The 17,846-nt window shown below is 34.4% G+C and overlaps 2 protein-coding genes and 1 non-coding gene across 3 annotated transcripts; 1 reads left to right on the top strand and 2 right to left on the bottom strand.

Annotated features, from left to right (window-relative positions):
- Positions 1 to 429: 429 nt before the first annotated feature.
- On the bottom strand, positions 430 to 11,790 carry LOC123682970 (trichohyalin-like). Its single transcript, XM_045621828.1, has 8 exons — positions 11,515 to 11,790; positions 10,806 to 11,185; positions 9,104 to 9,224; positions 8,766 to 8,936; positions 8,559 to 8,680; positions 6,592 to 6,835; positions 6,363 to 6,527; positions 430 to 847 (listed from the first exon to the last, which is right to left on the bottom strand). Exons 1-8 carry the CDS (start codon positions 11,683 to 11,685, stop codon positions 689 to 691), a joined length of 1,533 nt encoding a protein of 510 aa, XP_045477784.1. The 5' UTR covers positions 11,686 to 11,790; the 3' UTR covers positions 430 to 688.
- A 289-nt stretch (positions 11,791 to 12,079) lies between these two features.
- LOC123682972 (trichohyalin-like) lies at positions 12,080 to 17,763 on the bottom strand. Its single transcript, XM_045621831.1, has 8 exons — positions 17,474 to 17,763; positions 14,723 to 15,102; positions 14,264 to 14,384; positions 13,485 to 13,655; positions 13,303 to 13,424; positions 13,001 to 13,244; positions 12,792 to 12,947; positions 12,080 to 12,374 (listed from the first exon to the last, which is right to left on the bottom strand). The coding sequence occupies exons 1-8, from the start codon at positions 17,651 to 17,653 to the stop codon at positions 12,267 to 12,269; spliced, it is 1,482 nt and encodes a 493-aa protein (XP_045477787.1). The 5' UTR covers positions 17,654 to 17,763; the 3' UTR covers positions 12,080 to 12,266.
- Trnam-cau lies at positions 14,545 to 14,617 on the top strand. Its single transcript has one exon. It is a non-coding gene; the product is annotated as a tRNA-Met (tRNA).
- Positions 17,764 to 17,846: the final 83 nt, after the last annotated feature.

Consider the following 17,846-nt stretch of genomic DNA (forward strand, 5'->3'; position numbering starts at 1 on the left):
ACCCTGATAAGATTATGTATAGTTACTCTCGGGACACCTTGTATAAACTTAAAGAAAATTCCAAACGTTTCGATATATTTCCATGCCGATAATATTTGTAATGAATATTCATTGACAAAAATTCATATCATAAAAAAACTTAATTCACCTAGTGGAAAAATGTCATATTATGAAATCAATTCATTTCCTTTTTGTATTCAAAAGTTTGAACATCGATCAATTCTACAGCATGAAGTAGTAGTGTTTTTTTTTTTTTTTTTTGAGAAGTGGTTTACATTCATTGTATATGTTTGCATATACCTATATATATATATATTTTTGCATATATATATATATATATATATATATATATATATATATATATATATATATATGCATTTATCAGAAAATATAAATTCAGTCTTTCCTTCCTATTTAAAAAAATATAGATTCTCTATAAGTATAGTATGTATATTTATTTCTTACAGGATTGTGAATGGAAAATTACAAAATGAAAAATAACATTATTTTAAGTGATACTTATCAGACAACAATGTCTCTAAAAGTAAAAATATATGTACCTATATGTTGTATAATAATAGAATTAAAAACTAATAATTGTCGATTAAATTAGCCTTGTGATTGAAACCAAAATATTCCTTATTAGAGTATTATTGTTGATATATGTTTGCTTATACCTAATGTTCTATTATCTTTCATGCATTAACTGTGAGTCTAAATCAACGAATTTTTTCTGAACTTCAGAAGGTACATTGATGAATTGTTCCTTGTAAGATAATAAAAGCTTTTTTCCACATGGAGTTTCTGTCCTCTTCCTCAGTATCAATGGTTGGGTTTTCTTATAATTCTGTAATTCAGGAAAATATTATTTTTCCAAAGAAAATAAATACATTTAATTAACTCTAAAAATGAATTGGCTCCCCTTCGAAGAGCCTAAAAAAATAAACAGAATAAAGTCAACCACTCCTAGAGCTATAATAAAATTAAGATATGTTTTTCGAAATGATTCAATCATAATTTATTCCAACGAGTAGTACTACACGAGAAATACAGACTAAGTCAATTATATTTATTGATATATTTCATCATTCTGCCGAGGACTATCTTTTCGAAAACTTTAGAAAACGAGTTCAGCATAGAAATTGGCCTATAGTTGGTGATGTCATGAATGTTATTCTTCTAAAAAACTGAAACGGCCGTAGCTTTCTTCAACAATGAAGGAAATATACCCTGACTTATTGATAAGTTTATGCAATGACGACAAACAATTCAGACTGGGTCAGCATATAATAATAATAATAATAATATTTATTTGCCAAAAATTTGAAATTAAGTATACAATATATATAATATAACAAATGGTGAATAAATATAAGAAGACCCACAAAAGTAAAACTTGTGCGTGCGTAGAAAAGTAAATTTAAAAAGTATAACAACAATTGAAAAAACTGATCTCCACAGAATTTCAGGAACAACGATGATGACGTAAATGAAGAAAACACCTAATTTAGACAATACAATATCAACAACATAATATAACACCAACAATATTCATTGCTCCTGCATCATATTAACGAATATCAGCATCATAAAATGATTTTCACGAATAAACAGGTGGACCCACAGAAACCTAGGTTGTGCGTTGGGTCCTTCCTGTCCACTCATAAATTTTGCTGCTTGGTGATATGAGATCACACATTCAATACCGGACTCAACAGGGGGGCAATAACCCAGTAATTTTCAACCAACTGTCCTGTACTCATAATATATCGTGAATTATTTTTCTGTCCAAACCCAATGTATACGATTTTAGCTTTTTTCTAATTAAAGTGATAGAGTTGGTGCGAATGATGAATTCCTTCATACTTATATGTAAGAAGTTGAAGAGTCGAGGTGCGAGGTAAGTATAACATCGCTGTCCTACCGCTTTTTTTGAGGACTTCGTACGAATATCAAAATTGGTTTTCTGTCTTGTTGTGTACTTGTGCTCTATTGTTTTCAGTTTGTGTCTGTTTCTGTATAGGTTAATTAGGATACAATAAAAAAATGATTGTTTCAGATCGAAGCATTTCGCTTCTCTATATAGTTCGTCTGTTGGATACCTATACGGTTTCTTGAATATTATCTTCAGGAATCTTTTTTGCAGAATTTCAATCTTTTTTTGGTGGATATCAACTACGCCTCCCCACCCTAGAATCCCATATTGTAATCTGGATTCTATTAATGCGTGATATAGGACCTTCATATGGTGAGTATTCAATACCTTTCCCAAACATTTGAATCTCGGGAGCATGTACCTCAGAGTATTAACGACATTCTGAGCGTGCACATCCCATCTCAAGTGTCGATCTAATGTTACTCCCAAATATTTTATACTAATTGTGGAATGTATAAGCTCAACTGTATCATTTTTTTGAATTGAAATCATTTCATACCGAGGTAAATTATTTTTGTAGATGACAAATGGCATAAACTTGGTTTTATCGTAGTTTACTGTGAGGTATTTCTGGTCGAACCATTTCAAAACATTTCCAAAACCCATCTCGATTTTATTTTTCAGGTTACCCCATGAGTCATCCTTGTATAATACAACTGTATCATCAGCAAAGCTAAAGATTTCCCCTCCACATTTCAGGGTAAGTAGTTTATTTATGTAAATGGTGAAAAGAATGGGTCCTAAGACGGTGCCTTGTGGTACACCACAGCTGATTGTCTGCCTAGTGCTTATTTTGTCTCTAATTTGTACTGATTGTTTTCTATTTGATAAGTAATTTCTGAATAATTTTAGCACCGTGCCCCTGAATCCCAACTCCTCCAAGGCCCCCAGAAGCAGCTCATGATTAACTGTATCGAACGCCCTGGAGAGATCGAGGAATATACCAATTGTCATCAAACCGTCTTCCATACCTTCATATATTCTTGATGTTATATTCGCGATTGCATCCTGGGTAGACTTCCCCCGTCTAAAGCCATATTGCCTATCCGAGATCATCTGATATTTATCTAGATATTGTGTCATTCGACCTTTGATTATTTTTTCAAAAATTTTTGTTATATTCGTTATGAGTGACACGGGTCTATAATTTTCCGGTTTTGTCCTCTCTCCTTTTTTAAAGAGGGGCTTTACAATGCTCATTTTGAATTGTGAAGGACAAAATCCAGTAGAGAATATTCTATTTATCAGATGTGCCAAGGGGATTGAAATTTCTTCTGATATTTCCTTGAGCATTTCGGCGGTGATCGAATCGTATCCGGGTGCTTTCCCATTTTTTAGTGAATCAATCGTTGTCCTGATTTCTTGTTCCGTAGTGGGTGTCAGGAAAAACGAGTTTGGGACTGGTTCTCCCTCAGGTGTGGCTTCAAGTGAGGGGGCTATATTTTCTGCTAGTGTTTTCCCCACATTTATGAAATAGTTGTTAAAGATTTCAGTCATCTCCTGTTCATCTTCGACTAAAATGTTATTTTTTGATTCAATTTTTGATATCTCTTGTTTTCGGGGGGGGTTGTGTAGAGTTTCCACAGTGTTCCATAGTGCTTTCGTGTTACTTCTTTTTTTTTCTATACTTCTGACATAGTAGTTTTTTTTTGTAATTTCTATCAGCCTGGTCAACTGATTTTTATATGTTACATATTCTCTTTTGTATAGTTCAGGATTTTTAATATATTTTTTATACAGTTCTTCTTTGGTATTAATGGATTTCACCAAGCCATCTGTTATCCAAACTTTCCTCTTGATTGATTTCCTCTTAATTTTTATCATCCTAGTGTGTTTTCCGACTGTACCAATCAATTTTTCGGTGAAAGCTTCCATCGCATCTTCAATCCTTGTTTCATCACATATAATTGACCAGTTAGTTTCTCCCAGTTCCGATTTCAATTTATGATAATCTATGTATTTCTTATAAGCAACGCTTTGCTTTTTTCCCGTTACTTTGAAAACCATCACCAATAATGTAATAAAATGATCGGTGATGCCTGATTTAATTATAACTGGTAAGCTCTCTTCTCTAACGTACTCTGACTCTGTTCTCAAAAAAATATGATCTAAACAACTTGATGAATTATTTTGTACCCTTGTAGCTTTGTTTATCATTGAGACGTAGTTATATTCAGATAGTACATTTAGATAATCACTAGATATTTCCTGATCTTCCACCAGTATGTCAATATTAAAGTCACCTATCAAAATGTGATGCTGGAATTCATTATTTTTTATTTTTTCTAGGTATCCTGACCAGCTCTGGACGAATGATTCCAAGGAAGTTGATGGGGGTCTGTATACAGCTGTTATGAGGACATTCTCATTTTTTGACATCTTTATCTCTATCTCGACAACACTCCACACCCCCAAAGACACTATATTCGATTTATATTTAAGACTGTTCAGCAGGAATACAATAACACCATCGTTTTTGTTAATTCCGCCATTACTATAAATTAAATCATATCCACTCCTGCAGAACAATCCTGGATCGCTTATTTGAAACGTTTCAGTCAAAACTATACACTCAAAATGCGTGTTGATTTGACCGAGATATACATCCATTTCATCAATATTTTTTGAAATACTTCTAATATTCTGGTGAAGAATTTTAAACATTGTCTTGCGTTCTGTATTACACATTACTTGATTGAACTGTACAGCGTTGTCAACTTCTAAAGTATCCATTTTTGAGAAATTGACATCTCTTATGAAAGGATCCATCGATTTAAGTTTATGAGAGCACGCATGAAGATGAAACCTTTTATGTAGGCATTAAACGAAAAAAGACAATAAACAAACAATTAAACAATTGAAACGTACCCACCCTCAAATTTTTCAGCCCAACCAAAGATAATCAGCGTATGAGCAACAAAACGGTGAAAGAATATTGAGCTGAGCTAAACCATTACCATCTACTTATTTGATCTAAGTCTATCTCGAACTGTTTCCTTGGTTAATGGCGCAATAGCTGGTTTAGTGGTTTTCCTTATGGTACCTGTTTTTGGGGTGTTAGAATGTTGCTGTAGGCTCGATGGTTTTTGCTTTTCTACAAGTTGACTTGTTTGCCCCTCTCCAGTGTTTGTTTGAATTTGCTCTAAGGTAGGTGCTTTGGTGTTTTCTTCTTGATTCGATGCTGGTTTGGATGTTATATTGGGAGTAGGTGGCGAACTATAACTTCTTGGTTCTGGTTCCGTCTCGTACTTTAGATCCTCAACAGTATATGCGACGTTATTAACATATAATTTGTTTCCTTTAATATAGCAGCTGTTTTCAGTATCCTCTCTTGCCCGACTGAGGTGCTCTCTCAAAATCTTATATTCACCCCTCTGTTCCTCAGTAAGGTCGTTGGCTATGTAGATTTTTGATCCCTTCAATTTACGGCAGTTTAGCAGGATTTCCCGTTTTTTCAACATAGACACCAATTCAAGTTTAATTGGGCTATTTTCAGCATTTCCTAGTTTGTATAGGTTATTGATGTTGGATTCGTCCAGTTGCACATCCAGCAATTGTTTTATTTGGCTGCTGATAAAATCAACAGATACTTCTCTGGGAACACTATTTAGTCCGAAAATTACCAGATTATTCCTTCTACTCTCTCTATCTAAAATTTCTACTTTATTTTTCAGTTGACGATTTTCTTTTTCCAAAGTTCTTATCCTGCTGTTCAGGGATTCGATTTTCAGTAGTACCCGCACCTCACTAGCCTCAATGGAGCCTCTCAATTCATTCCTGCTTTTCACGATCTCCTCATAAATTTGTTTGGTGGTTATTTCCACTTCATCATTATTCATTTTATTGGAACTCTGCGGGTGCGATCACCTTAACTGATATTTATATTTATCGACCGTGATATGAGAAAGGAGGATACAAATAGGACTCTTCACTTTCTTGGGCCTATAAGAAAGTCTTACACAGACGTTGGAGGGCCACGGAGGGAAAGTGAGATAGAATGGATCAAGGATCACCGTAACACACCGCGTAGGAACCGTCGGTCAAGCCTAGCGTTGCGCTCGGAGCGCTGCGCTGAATGAACCGCTTCACACACGCTGACAATCGGCGAATGTAAACAAAAATAAAAGAAAAACAACTGAGGAAAATTATCCTAAGGAATCAACAAAACTCGGTTATTCGGATTGGAAATGTAAACAGAATCAAAAGATAACTAATTCTTTACCTGCTCACACACTAAAGTAAGAACAATACCAGGGAAATAAAAGAACTCGAGGAGCACAATAGTTCACGTCTGTATTCTACAATATATACCTAGGCTGGATTGGAGACCGCTCTTTGATCCATCCGAAATCACCAGGGTGGGATTTAAGAAGTCAAACAAGTGCTCAAAATCTTTTGACTAATCCAACGTCAGTGCTTTGCTTACCTCGATTACTTTTCTAATAGGAACAGTGGACCATTTCTTATCTTTTGCAAAACTAATAACTTCATCCGCATACTCAGCAAAATGATCGTCTTGTTGAGAGAAGCTATAAGCGACATATTCGTCTTCCAATTTCTTTTCGTGATCTCTTATGAACTTCTGTTCTTCCTTGAAAAATAATAAAAAAGTTTAAATATTTCTCGGAATTCTCACTGCTTAGGTCAGTTCCTACTGCTTGTCTCAGAAGTTCCTGTCCATAATTCTTCTTCTGTCTAATTTCTTCTTTTCTATTAACTTCGTCCAAGTGCTTCATTGCTTCTGCTTTTTTGTATCTTTCCATCATTTCCATGCGTTTCAACTCGGCCTCTTCATCCTCTTTAATTTTTTGCCGTCTCATATCGTCTTTGTAATTGTTTATTCTATCTTCGCTATGTTTCTTGTGCTTCAACAATTTTTCCTCCATTTTTCGTTCGTATCTAGAATATACGAATATTGTAAAAGAAACAAAAAATCATTTCCTCCATCAGCAGTAAAGAATGTAAGTATATTTAATTCAATACACTCATTACAGATTCAATACGAGCGGGTTCCATTTAGATAAGTACCTATTGACTATTTATAAATTGATTGGGTGACCTTTACCATTGTTTAAAACTCTTCAAAACAATGCCTTCACTGAGCCAGTATATATCTGGTGCATATATATTATCTTTGAAAAACAAAATCAAACTAACAAAGATATTGGTCATTCCATATACAAGAAGCCATGACATGACATTATGTGGAAAATTTCAAGAGGATGGCCTCACAAATTGCATTTTACAAAATATTTTTATTCTATTTATTAATTTGAACTGGGGTCATTGTGGCTCGGTAAGCCTTCCGGGAACTGCGACCATTTTGTTCTTTACCCTTCTTATTCATGGAAACCTAGGGAGGTCGTCAATGGCGTCGATAAAGCTGACAACCTCTTTAGGGGCCCTGGGCGTTACCTCACGGGTATCCAGGGCCGGCTTCCCCATATGAATGGTTCTTAGGCCAGCCAGCTCAGGACACTTGCATACTATGTATTCAGCTGTTTTCGCTTCTGGTCCACAGAGCCTGCGAATCTCATCTGCTGATTTTCCATACGGTACAAATGATCAAATGATGTTTGTTCCGACAGTGCCCCGTCAGCAGTCCACCATCACCCGAAGCTCAGCTCGTGACAGCTTCAAGAGCTTTCTGGCATAGGTAGGTGAAATCATCATGAATTTCTTGGTCTAAGTAAGTCCAGGAGTGTTTGTCCATTGGTTATCCTGTTATTGAACTCTCATTGCTGGACCGCTGCCTTATATTGGTCTTTTCCTAGCCCACACACTTTTTGCAAGTTCATCGCATTTTTCATTTCCTTCAACATCACAGTGCGGCAGTGTCCTGGTACCCATAGTAGAGTCACCTTATTGCCTCTGGCCAGTTGCCTTATGGTGTTACGACACTCCCAGGTCAACTGAAACCCTTGGCAGTATGATTCCAGGGATCTCAGCGTGGTCTGGCTGTCCGTGGTGATGTAGGCTTGCGCCCCCTTGAGATTTTACAAAATAAGGAGGCATGCCATAGGAACTCCATGTTACGTTAGCAAGCAATTAATAAGAGACGATCTAAAGAGCCCGGAATCACAGAAAAGATGAAGAATAGAAAAAAAATCATAAGGACGAATGAAAGGACAGTAAGCGAAATAAAGAATCAATCATAAGAGTTGTCAGGAGAACAGGTGATTATTCAGTTGCGGAAACTCTTTTCATGGGAACTAATATGTTCTATTTTTGTGAGATTCTAAAAAATTATCTCATGCAAGTACAGTTCAGTTTCTTATATTCTTCAGACATAAAGCTCTCACTTCTCAATGAATGCATGATCTTTTTGAAAGTAGAACACACTCTATTCACTAGGCTATAGGGGCTTGGTTCTAACATCAGGCAGCTTTCATGCGATTGAATAATAAAACCACTGATACCAAGAAGTTGGCAGTGTGCAGTTAGATTCATTGAGTGATTTTTTTTGCATTCTGTTTGAAAAAATGAAGTTGGTAGGTATTTGAATTTCTTTTCAGGCCTGAATATTTCTTAACCAATAAAAACATATTCGGTTTCGAGGTAATTATTTATTCTCAATGATTGAAAGCGAATTTCCTCTAACTTTGATTGTAAATGTACTCACTCCTTCTGATAATGGCGAACTCCATTTTGAAAAATTATTTCCTCACTTGGCTCGATTGGCGGTAGTTGTGAAATATATTTCACATATGATTCTTCATGTTGACTCACTCTATCTCTCGCTTCCTAAAATATAAATCACTGATAAATACCACGTCTCGAAAAGACTAATTTGGCTAACATAACAATAGAAGATTTTTTCGATTTTCACCTTTTTTAAACTTGATGTAACGAGGCAATTCCTCGTATTGAATACATTATTGATAACTTCGTTAACCTTGTAGAGTTCCTGTTCCTCTTTCTTTTTGGAATGACGTCTATGGTGGGCATCCTCAGCGGCCTTCTTCAAGAGCGACAATGCTTTCTTCTTGTTTGATAACAGCTGCGAAAAAAATCTATATGTAGTTCAATCAGAGTTCGAACATAGTCTCTTTATTGTTATTAATGAACTATTTGATTTTGGGTTAATTATGGCATTTCCACCGCCATCTTCAAAAAGCAGATACCTCTAATTCACGTCCCATAAGAGGAATGAATTTTCAAAATTACCTGTTCTCTCCTAACTTCCTCCTTGTTTTCTAATTCTTCAGTCATTCTTGAGAGATCCATTTTCTCTTGGTTGACTTGATTCTTATATTCCTCCTGTTTTTTCCTTCGATTTTCCTGGCACCTAGTCATTTGAAAGATAAATGAAATAAAACAAAATTAATTTCCGCAAATATTTCAATATCAACAACCATTGTTTCGCAACACTGTGACTTCTTCAGGTTGATTTTAAGTTTTGACCGATACAAAGCAGAAGAGCTTATACACTTACCTATATAGGTAACAAGATTTTAACGTTGACCGAAAAAGCCAAAAAACCTAAAAAGACCTGAGGAACTTCACATGTACATTGGAAATTTGCCGCCTGATATTTCCAAACTATCGGATGATGTTCACCAATGGGGATGATGAGCCTATATAAGTATATATGTTCATTTAAAATAATATTTTGGGAATTATACCTATTTATTTCGAAAGATTCTGACAGTGTTAATCTTCTTCTTTTATTTTCCATATAGAGAATTTAGAAATAAGTATTAAAGGTATTGCCCATATGTTTAAAATTACTTCCAAATGTTGAAAAGACCCACGCAGAAGTAAAGGGTTTTTTCGAGGTATATAACTTGAAGTTGGCATTACTGTTCAAGATGGCGACCGATTTAACAGCTGTCAAGTGATTTATTCTCAGTTTGGTTTGGCAATTCATCATGAATAGACTCATGCCTGAACAACGCTTGCAAATAGTGCAATTTTATTTCGAAAATAATGGTTCTGTGAGGAATACGTATCGCGCACTACGTCCATTTTATTTTGTTTAGCGATGAAGCGCACTTCTGGTTGAGTGGCTACGTCAACAAACAAAACTGCCGCATTTGGAGTGAAGCTAATCCTCAAGTGTATGTCGAAACACCGTTACATACAGAAAAACTGACTGTTTGGTGCGCTTTATGGGCTGGTGGAATCATTGGCCCGTACTTCTTCAAAAACGATGATGGCCAGAACGTAACAGTCAATGGTGATCGGTATAGAGCCATGATTACTAACTTTTTCATTCCTGAATTGAACAACCATGATGTCCAGGAGCTGTGGTTCCAACAAGACGGCGCAACATGTCACACAGCTCGTGCCACATTCGATTTATTGAAAGACACGTTTGGTGACCTGTGAATTGGCCTCCAAGATCTTGTGATTTAACACCGCTAGACTACTTTCTGTGGGGCTATGTAAGGTCATTGGTCTATGCGGATAAGACACAAACCCTTGACCGTGTTATTGCCGATATACGGCCACAAATGTTGGAAAAAGTAATCGAAAATTGGACGTCCAGATTGAACTACATCCGAGCCAGCCGTGGCGGTCATATGCCAGAAATCATATTTAAAATGTTATGCCACAAACTTATCTTGCGGATAAATAAAATTCATTAGAATAATCCATCGTTGTTTTATTTCAATTTAAAGTTCTATAGCTCTAAAAAAAAACACCCTTTATAACTTCTTTAATGTTCATGTACCCTATTCTTAAATGATCTTCTTTTTTATCCAATATAAACAAATCATAGAGTAATCATTTCAAATCTACTTGTAGTTTCCGGATGTACTTTCTCAGTTCTATCTTAATTGTTTTTGATAAAAAATTTCAAATTAAGAATCATTGAATATTTGAAAGATAATTGATCGAATTATATTTGGATTTTTCTACTTACTGTTTCCACACTTCCGCTTTTGTTTCGATTATTCTACATTTTTGATTCTCTTCTTTCTTCTGTTGGAAAATATCATGAGCTTTCCATTGACGTTTCAACTCGTTCGTTTCCTTCTCTTCCATTTCTTCTTCCTTCTCCCTTATCTCCTTCCTCAATTCAATATCTTTCTCCCTTTCATGTAGAACTTTGGCTTCTCTTAATGCTCTTGATAATTCCAAAGTGGGAGTTCTGTTTATTATTGTTTCTCTTTGATATTTCTTCACAATTTCCTGTCTTTCCATTTTTTGATTTTCCTTTATGCGTAAGTAATCTTGTGTTAAGGCTTCATATTTACGGTCCAGTTGGTTTTTCTTGTCATCTAGCCGTTTGGCTGCTGCTTCCTTGAACAATTCAAATGCAAATGAGATAAATTCTGGATATCACAAATCGTCGGCTAAGAGTGTAAATCTGCTATGTCCATAATGAACAATTTCACAGGAGACCAAAAAAACCGTACAGTACAGTGTTATAATAATAATAATAAGAGAGTTTATTCATGAAAATACATTCAATAGAGTTTATTGAATGTATTTTCATGAATAAACTCTCTTATTATTAATATTATAACACTGTACTGTACGGTTTTTTTGGTCATAGCAGATTTACACTCTTAGCCGACGAAATGATATTTTACGAATTTATTTTTATTTTTGTCATATGAATATTTCACCTTTTTTGAGTCATGTCCGGCCACTAGAGCAGTACTCATTTCCTTCATGTACTTCAAGTATAGTCTCTCTTTTTCCTGTTTTTCCTTCTCACGTTGTTTTTCAGTCAGCCAATTAGTTAAAGAATTCCATTTTCTTTTTGGTAAAACGCAAATTCCTTTATCGATCTGCATTCTTCAATGAATTTTTTGTGTTTTGTTGATACTGTTGATCAGGAAATTGGCTTAGGTAGAACTCTGATGTTTCTAATGACAAATATGTTGAATCGATGTAACCATGGCTTTGTTTATATCGGTTCAGTTGGTCGATTACCTACCTACTTCGTTACATGATTTGCAGAGTCCTAATTTCAACAATGAAAATTTACTTGAATTTTTTCGCAAACTCGATTCTGGTAATTTTTGGAGTTCGAGTAAATACAAAAAAATCACCTAGAGCTCGGACACCTTGTAGAAAAAAACGAAAGCATTTTCTACGAAGAAATTTTTCTACATTTTTTTTCTGAATGAGGAAAATTTGGGGTGTGAAGTTTTTAATGATCTACCAGATAGGAACTAAATACGCCACTTTGTATAAGTTTTGTTTATATTTATATAATGCATTATTAAACATGAGTAAACTGTATATAAATATAAATATAGATGAACATAACAAAAAATTGAACAAAAAGATTATTTTCAACAAATTGAAGTTTCTGAGGTTGGGTATTATTGAATTTTTATAATCGTTTTGGAGACTTCTTTACTGAACTCCTTCAAATTTTTGGCAGCTTCACTTGATTCATTGGAGTTGGTTGTGCAATATTTCTTTTTTCCAAACTGTCTTCTAGATGCATGGGTAGTTTATTTTTCTTAGAGTATTTCTGTAGAAAACAGAATAAATTAACAAAGAAAATCATTTTTCCATAAAAATAATAATGATATTAATCCCATCATATCCTCCAAGATATATAATATGTTGTTTCTGGAGAAATAAAGTGTTGAAGGTATTGAATTTCATACCTCAAAAGGCCTTGAAAGTGTTTTTCTTTGAATTTTTTATATTTTCTCAATCATTTGGCTTTTTCTGAAATTTTGAAGAATTACTACACACTACACTATTACCCTAAGAAACATGAATAAAAAATAATTTAATTAATCAATATTTACTGGGTGTCATTTTTTATATGATATATTGCTTAGTATCTTTTCGGGCAGGTAAAGCTGGCCAAGTGTCTTTGGAATTACTAATTACTATATTCGGAAATTTCCGAATCAATAAAAAGAAGTAATAAACCTACATTCATTTCTCTCTTGATCGGATAATCTTCCATCCCTTTCCTTTTAACATCGTCCAGAACATCCTTTGCATAAGCAAAAAATCTTTCATCTTCAATTCCATGAAAATCCACAAACTTCTCAGGAGTGTTCTTTGGAGCATATTCTTTCCTCAATATCTGTAATTACGAAATTTAAAACACCTTCAAACACAAAAATACAAAGAATTAACTTTTTGCTTATCCCATTCCTTTGTGAAATCAATTTCGGATTCTCTAATTTGCTTCCTTCTCTCTACATCGTATTTTCTGTGTTCTTCCATGTCTTTCAGACGTTCAGCCAATCTGAATCTTTTTACTTCTTCAGTTACTTCGTCTCTTTTCTGGGATTTTGTCATGCAGTCGGAATACAGCGAATTTCTTTCTTCAATCATTTTCTTTTTTCTGTCATCTTCTTGAGCTTTTTTCTGTTGATACCTGAAACATTCGATGTAAAATATCTTCTAGTGTCAGACATTTATCTAATTAATTTTACTTATTTTCTTCTTCTCCATATTGCTTCAAATAAATTCGATTCTCCTCAATTCCTTTGCACTCCTCTACTTGCATATTGGCAATGCCCATTTTGTGTTTCTCTTCTCTTAATTCCTCAATTTCCTATAATTTATTCCGTTAATATTTATAACTATTTTCAAACTTCATCACATAACATCTTACCTGTTTTTTCTGCTTCAGAATAAAGCATCCTCTTTTCGTATAAAAATCGTTGTATATAGAACAAACTTCTTCCATTTCTGCTTCTTCTTTAAGATGACTGTTTTTCTCTCTTTCTTTTCTCTGCGAAAGAGCACTCATATATCTTTTCACACTCATTTTACGATTTCTGAACTGAAATTGATGAATATTAGTTGGTGCATCTATCTATAAAGAAATTTCAATGAATAGAAGGTCTGTAAGGTCATATTTCAGACGCATATATCAAGTGAAGTTCCGTAGGTATCTATTCCTTGTTCAAGAGACAATAATTTCAGTCAAAAACTTCTCCAATCCCCTCCAAAATTTTGCCGTCATCCCCTAGAATTTGACATACTGAGGCTATAATAATTACAAGATCTGCAAAAATTTACTTTGATTAAATTTCTGAATCAAAAATGCTGACAGTACGGATAAAGAATACCGGAATGCCCAAAATACCACTACCTTTTGGATTTCGAATATCTAAAAGGCAAAAGATTCCCCCCAAAGAGTTGGACCTTAATCCGCAACTGGTGAACACTCAGATTTGCAACTGCTCTTTCCGCTGAACGCAGCTAAAGATACGCCGAGTAAAGTGATACCTGACGGCGATAATCAAAACTAACAACACTTGAGGCAGATTCCTTTTAAAGGTAACATTTTACAGCCTAAGTTATTCTACTTGATAATAGGGGGCACCTCTTGTAATCTTAAAAATGAATTTTTACATTGTTGATAGTCCAGAAGTTTGTTTCACTTACATCCTCTATTTCATTATTCTTTCGATCCTTGATTTCTTGTTCCAATTTCTTCAAATCTTCTTGTTCCTCTTTCATTCTTTTCTGTCTTTCCTGTAATTCTGAGTCCATCTTATCTTTAATTCTGAAAAAAATTTAAACTATTTATGTATTCCTTGTAAATATGACCATAAATTTCTTCAATATATTATCCTATCGTCATATTAAGCTAATTCAAGTGAACAATTTAATATTTAATACCTATATTGTCGCTTATGAATAATGAAATCTCCAACACTTGCATGGCCTCGGTAGCGCAGTAGGCAGCGCGTAAGTCTCATAATCTTAAGGTCGTGAGTTCGATCCTCACCCGGGGCAAATTTTTGTTGTTTGGAATGAATCTCTAATTGATTTTGCAATTAGATTTTGCCTTTCTCAGTTTTTGTGGAATTTGATATTGTTGAGAAACTAAATTATACGTACTGTTTCAACTGGAACGCTTGAAGCAATTTAGACTTTTCTCTTGCTATACATTTCTTCTCCTCCTCATTTTGTTTGAATTCTTTAACGGCTTCATGAACTGATTCAGCCCATCTGGCTTCGTTTTCTTCTTCTTCGCGTTTTATCTCCATTTTCAACTTGATATTGGCCTTATTCTCTGCTCTAATATGTGATTCCACCAGTGCATTAGACAAAGACGAGTTTGGAGCTCTTTTCATTTTCATCCTTTGTCTTATATCATGAAGAATCTGTTCTCTCTCTTTCCTGTGGAATTCTTTAAAATATTCCATTTGCTTTGTTCTCATTTCTTCTAAAATGTGTTCTTTCATTTCCCTGCGTTCTTGCTCCCTATGCTTGATGTTCTAAAGATTTGGAACTTAAGTAAATGTAGTTCACCGAAATGAAACAAGTACCGGGTTTTTCACCAAAATTTGACCCCCCCTTCAACTTTGTTACTAACAGAGGTACAAAAAAAATGTTTTTTACAAAAGTTTCACGAAATCGATTAGTGTTTTTTAAAATGATTTCACAAAACGAAATATATACAGAGTGGCCACATATTGATAGCAACGTCATTTTTTCAAATGGAACACCCTGTATATTTTTCTATATTTGACTAGCTCTTTTTCCCCTGATTTCAAATAAATAACATATGTTTGGCATATCTCTCTTATTCTGAGTACCACAGAGTTTCAAATTTTAAGAACCACCTGGCATGCAAGCTAGCAGTTTTCAAGTGGTAGGCTGCGATAACTCAAAATGATCTTTTTTGAGTTATCTCGTTGGCAATTTGACTATATGTCATATCATTGCCAACGAGATAACTCAAAAAGAGCATTTTGAGTTCTGCCACTTGAAAATTGATTACTGAGCATGCTAGGTGGTTCTCAAAATTTGAAACTCTGTAGTACTCAGAATAAAAGAGATAGGCCAAACAAACACATGTTATATATTTGAAATCAGGGGAAAAAGAGGTAGTCAAATATAGAAAATATACAGGGTGTTCCATTTGAAAAAATGAAATTGCTATCAATATGTGGCCCACTCTGTATATATTTCGTTTTGTGAAATCATTTTGAAAAACATTAGTCGATTTCGTGAAACTTTTGTGGAAAACATTTTTTTGTAACAAAGTTAAAGGGTGGGTCAAATTATGGTGAAAAACCCGGTAACTAAATCATGAGATTATTAACTGTTAGGTCTAAGATCAAGTTTCGGAAAGCCTCACAGCAACTAAGAGCCTCTTTGTAAGAGGTACCTAAGTAGGTAGGTACTATAAGAATTTTCGAAGTTACGAACACTAAAGGATTATTCTATAATTATAATTAGGTTATAATAATAATAAAATCAATACACAAACCAATCACTACACCTATACGTGAGACACTGTATTTGCTTAGGTTTTTCATCTGTGCTCTTGTATCATACGTTAAAATGTATGATGCCCCGTTTACATTTCCTCTGCTAATCCTGAGATTTTATCGACACATGCTTTATTGTTCGAAGTTGATAATTTTTGTATTGCTCTATCTCAAAAGAATATACCTCTGTATTCTATCTTTATGAAGGAATAAACATTCCAAACCTCGATAAATACTGAAACATCCAATAAATTTCAAATAAACGCAGGTGTCGCACAAGGTACTGTTCTTGGGCCGACATTATTTCTACTATGAACTTCGGATGTACCGGTACGAATGATACAATAACAGGAACATTTGCGGATAATAATGTGATTCTATTCAATCATATCAACCCACAAACATCATCGGGCAATATACAGAGCCATCTGAATCTTCTAGAACAGTGGATAAACATCAAATGGAAAATTGAAGTCAAAGAAGCAAAATCCTCTAAGATAATATTCACTCTAAGAAAACTAGCCAGTCTTTCAGTGACGATAAACAATGTTACTATACCACAAATACAGTCGGTCGAATACCTCGAACTTATAAGCTACTTTGGAAGCAGCACTTGATATAGACAAAGAAGCAAATGGAAATTAAAATGAGAGATTTGCAATGGCTGCTTGAAAAAAATTCTAGACTCTCGATTGAAAATTAGATCCCACTGTGAAAATGTGTCTTCAAACCTATTTGGACATATGGAATTGAACTTTGGTGTTCTTCCACAAAGTAAAATATTGCCATTATTCAAAGAAGTCAGCTGGTCGGTGCTCCCTTTTATGTTTGTAGTGACTCTGCATGCCCGAAAGGTGACGTTATTGGCTTCGCGTCACTGTCTAGCGAAGCATCGGTGGGTTCATGAAGAATCACCGAATTTGTGCAGAGTCACCTCTCCACGATGGTGTGAGAGAGTATGTCTTGGGCTTGGGCAGAGATCGCTGCATAGCCCCACCTACATTTTTTTGCTTTAGAAAGTCAAACCATATATACAAATCCTAATATTCCAAGAGACAATACTAAGCTGATCTACAATTTATCATAACAAAATAGAAGTCCATCTATCTCATCTGATGCATCAGGTCAAGACTAAAAAAAAAATATGTCCAATAGAATTATCTAGTTTTACAAGGTGATGCTGTGACCTGCAACCGTCTCTTCATTTGTACCTTTATGCCTGATTGTTAAATAATAATTATAAAATATAACAAAAAATTATGAATTAATTCAAATTCTCCTTCGAGATGAAAAGGATATAACAATTGTTTAAAACTTCAAACAGTATTTTTGAAAACGACTCCTACACAATCGAAAGATTTATAAACCTTACTTGTATAGAATCAGGCCACCGTTCAGCCATCTCATTAGAAATTTTCTTCAATTCTTCTTTGTAAGCTTTTTCTCGAACCATATTCTCATCTTCTATTTCTTTTCGATGAAGGTGTCTCATCAACCTCGAGTAACTTTTACCGGATAAAAACAGAAAAGAACCAATCTCTTTTTCCACCATTATCACAAAACTGAAATAAATATCCTCACAAAAGTAAATCTAGTAGAATTTACGTAATATCGAAAAAATTGTCATCTTTCAATTGACTTTTTCTGGGGTATGATGACATAATTTTCAAACTGACAGACTTATTCCTCCTATGAAATGATAATTTAGAATTTATTTACTTTCATGTTCTATTGCGAGAAGAAGA

Source organism: Harmonia axyridis, chromosome 6 (assembly GCF_914767665.1).
Source record: "Harmonia axyridis chromosome 6, icHarAxyr1.1, whole genome shotgun sequence".
Taxonomy (NCBI): domain Eukaryota; kingdom Metazoa; phylum Arthropoda; class Insecta; order Coleoptera; family Coccinellidae; genus Harmonia; species Harmonia axyridis.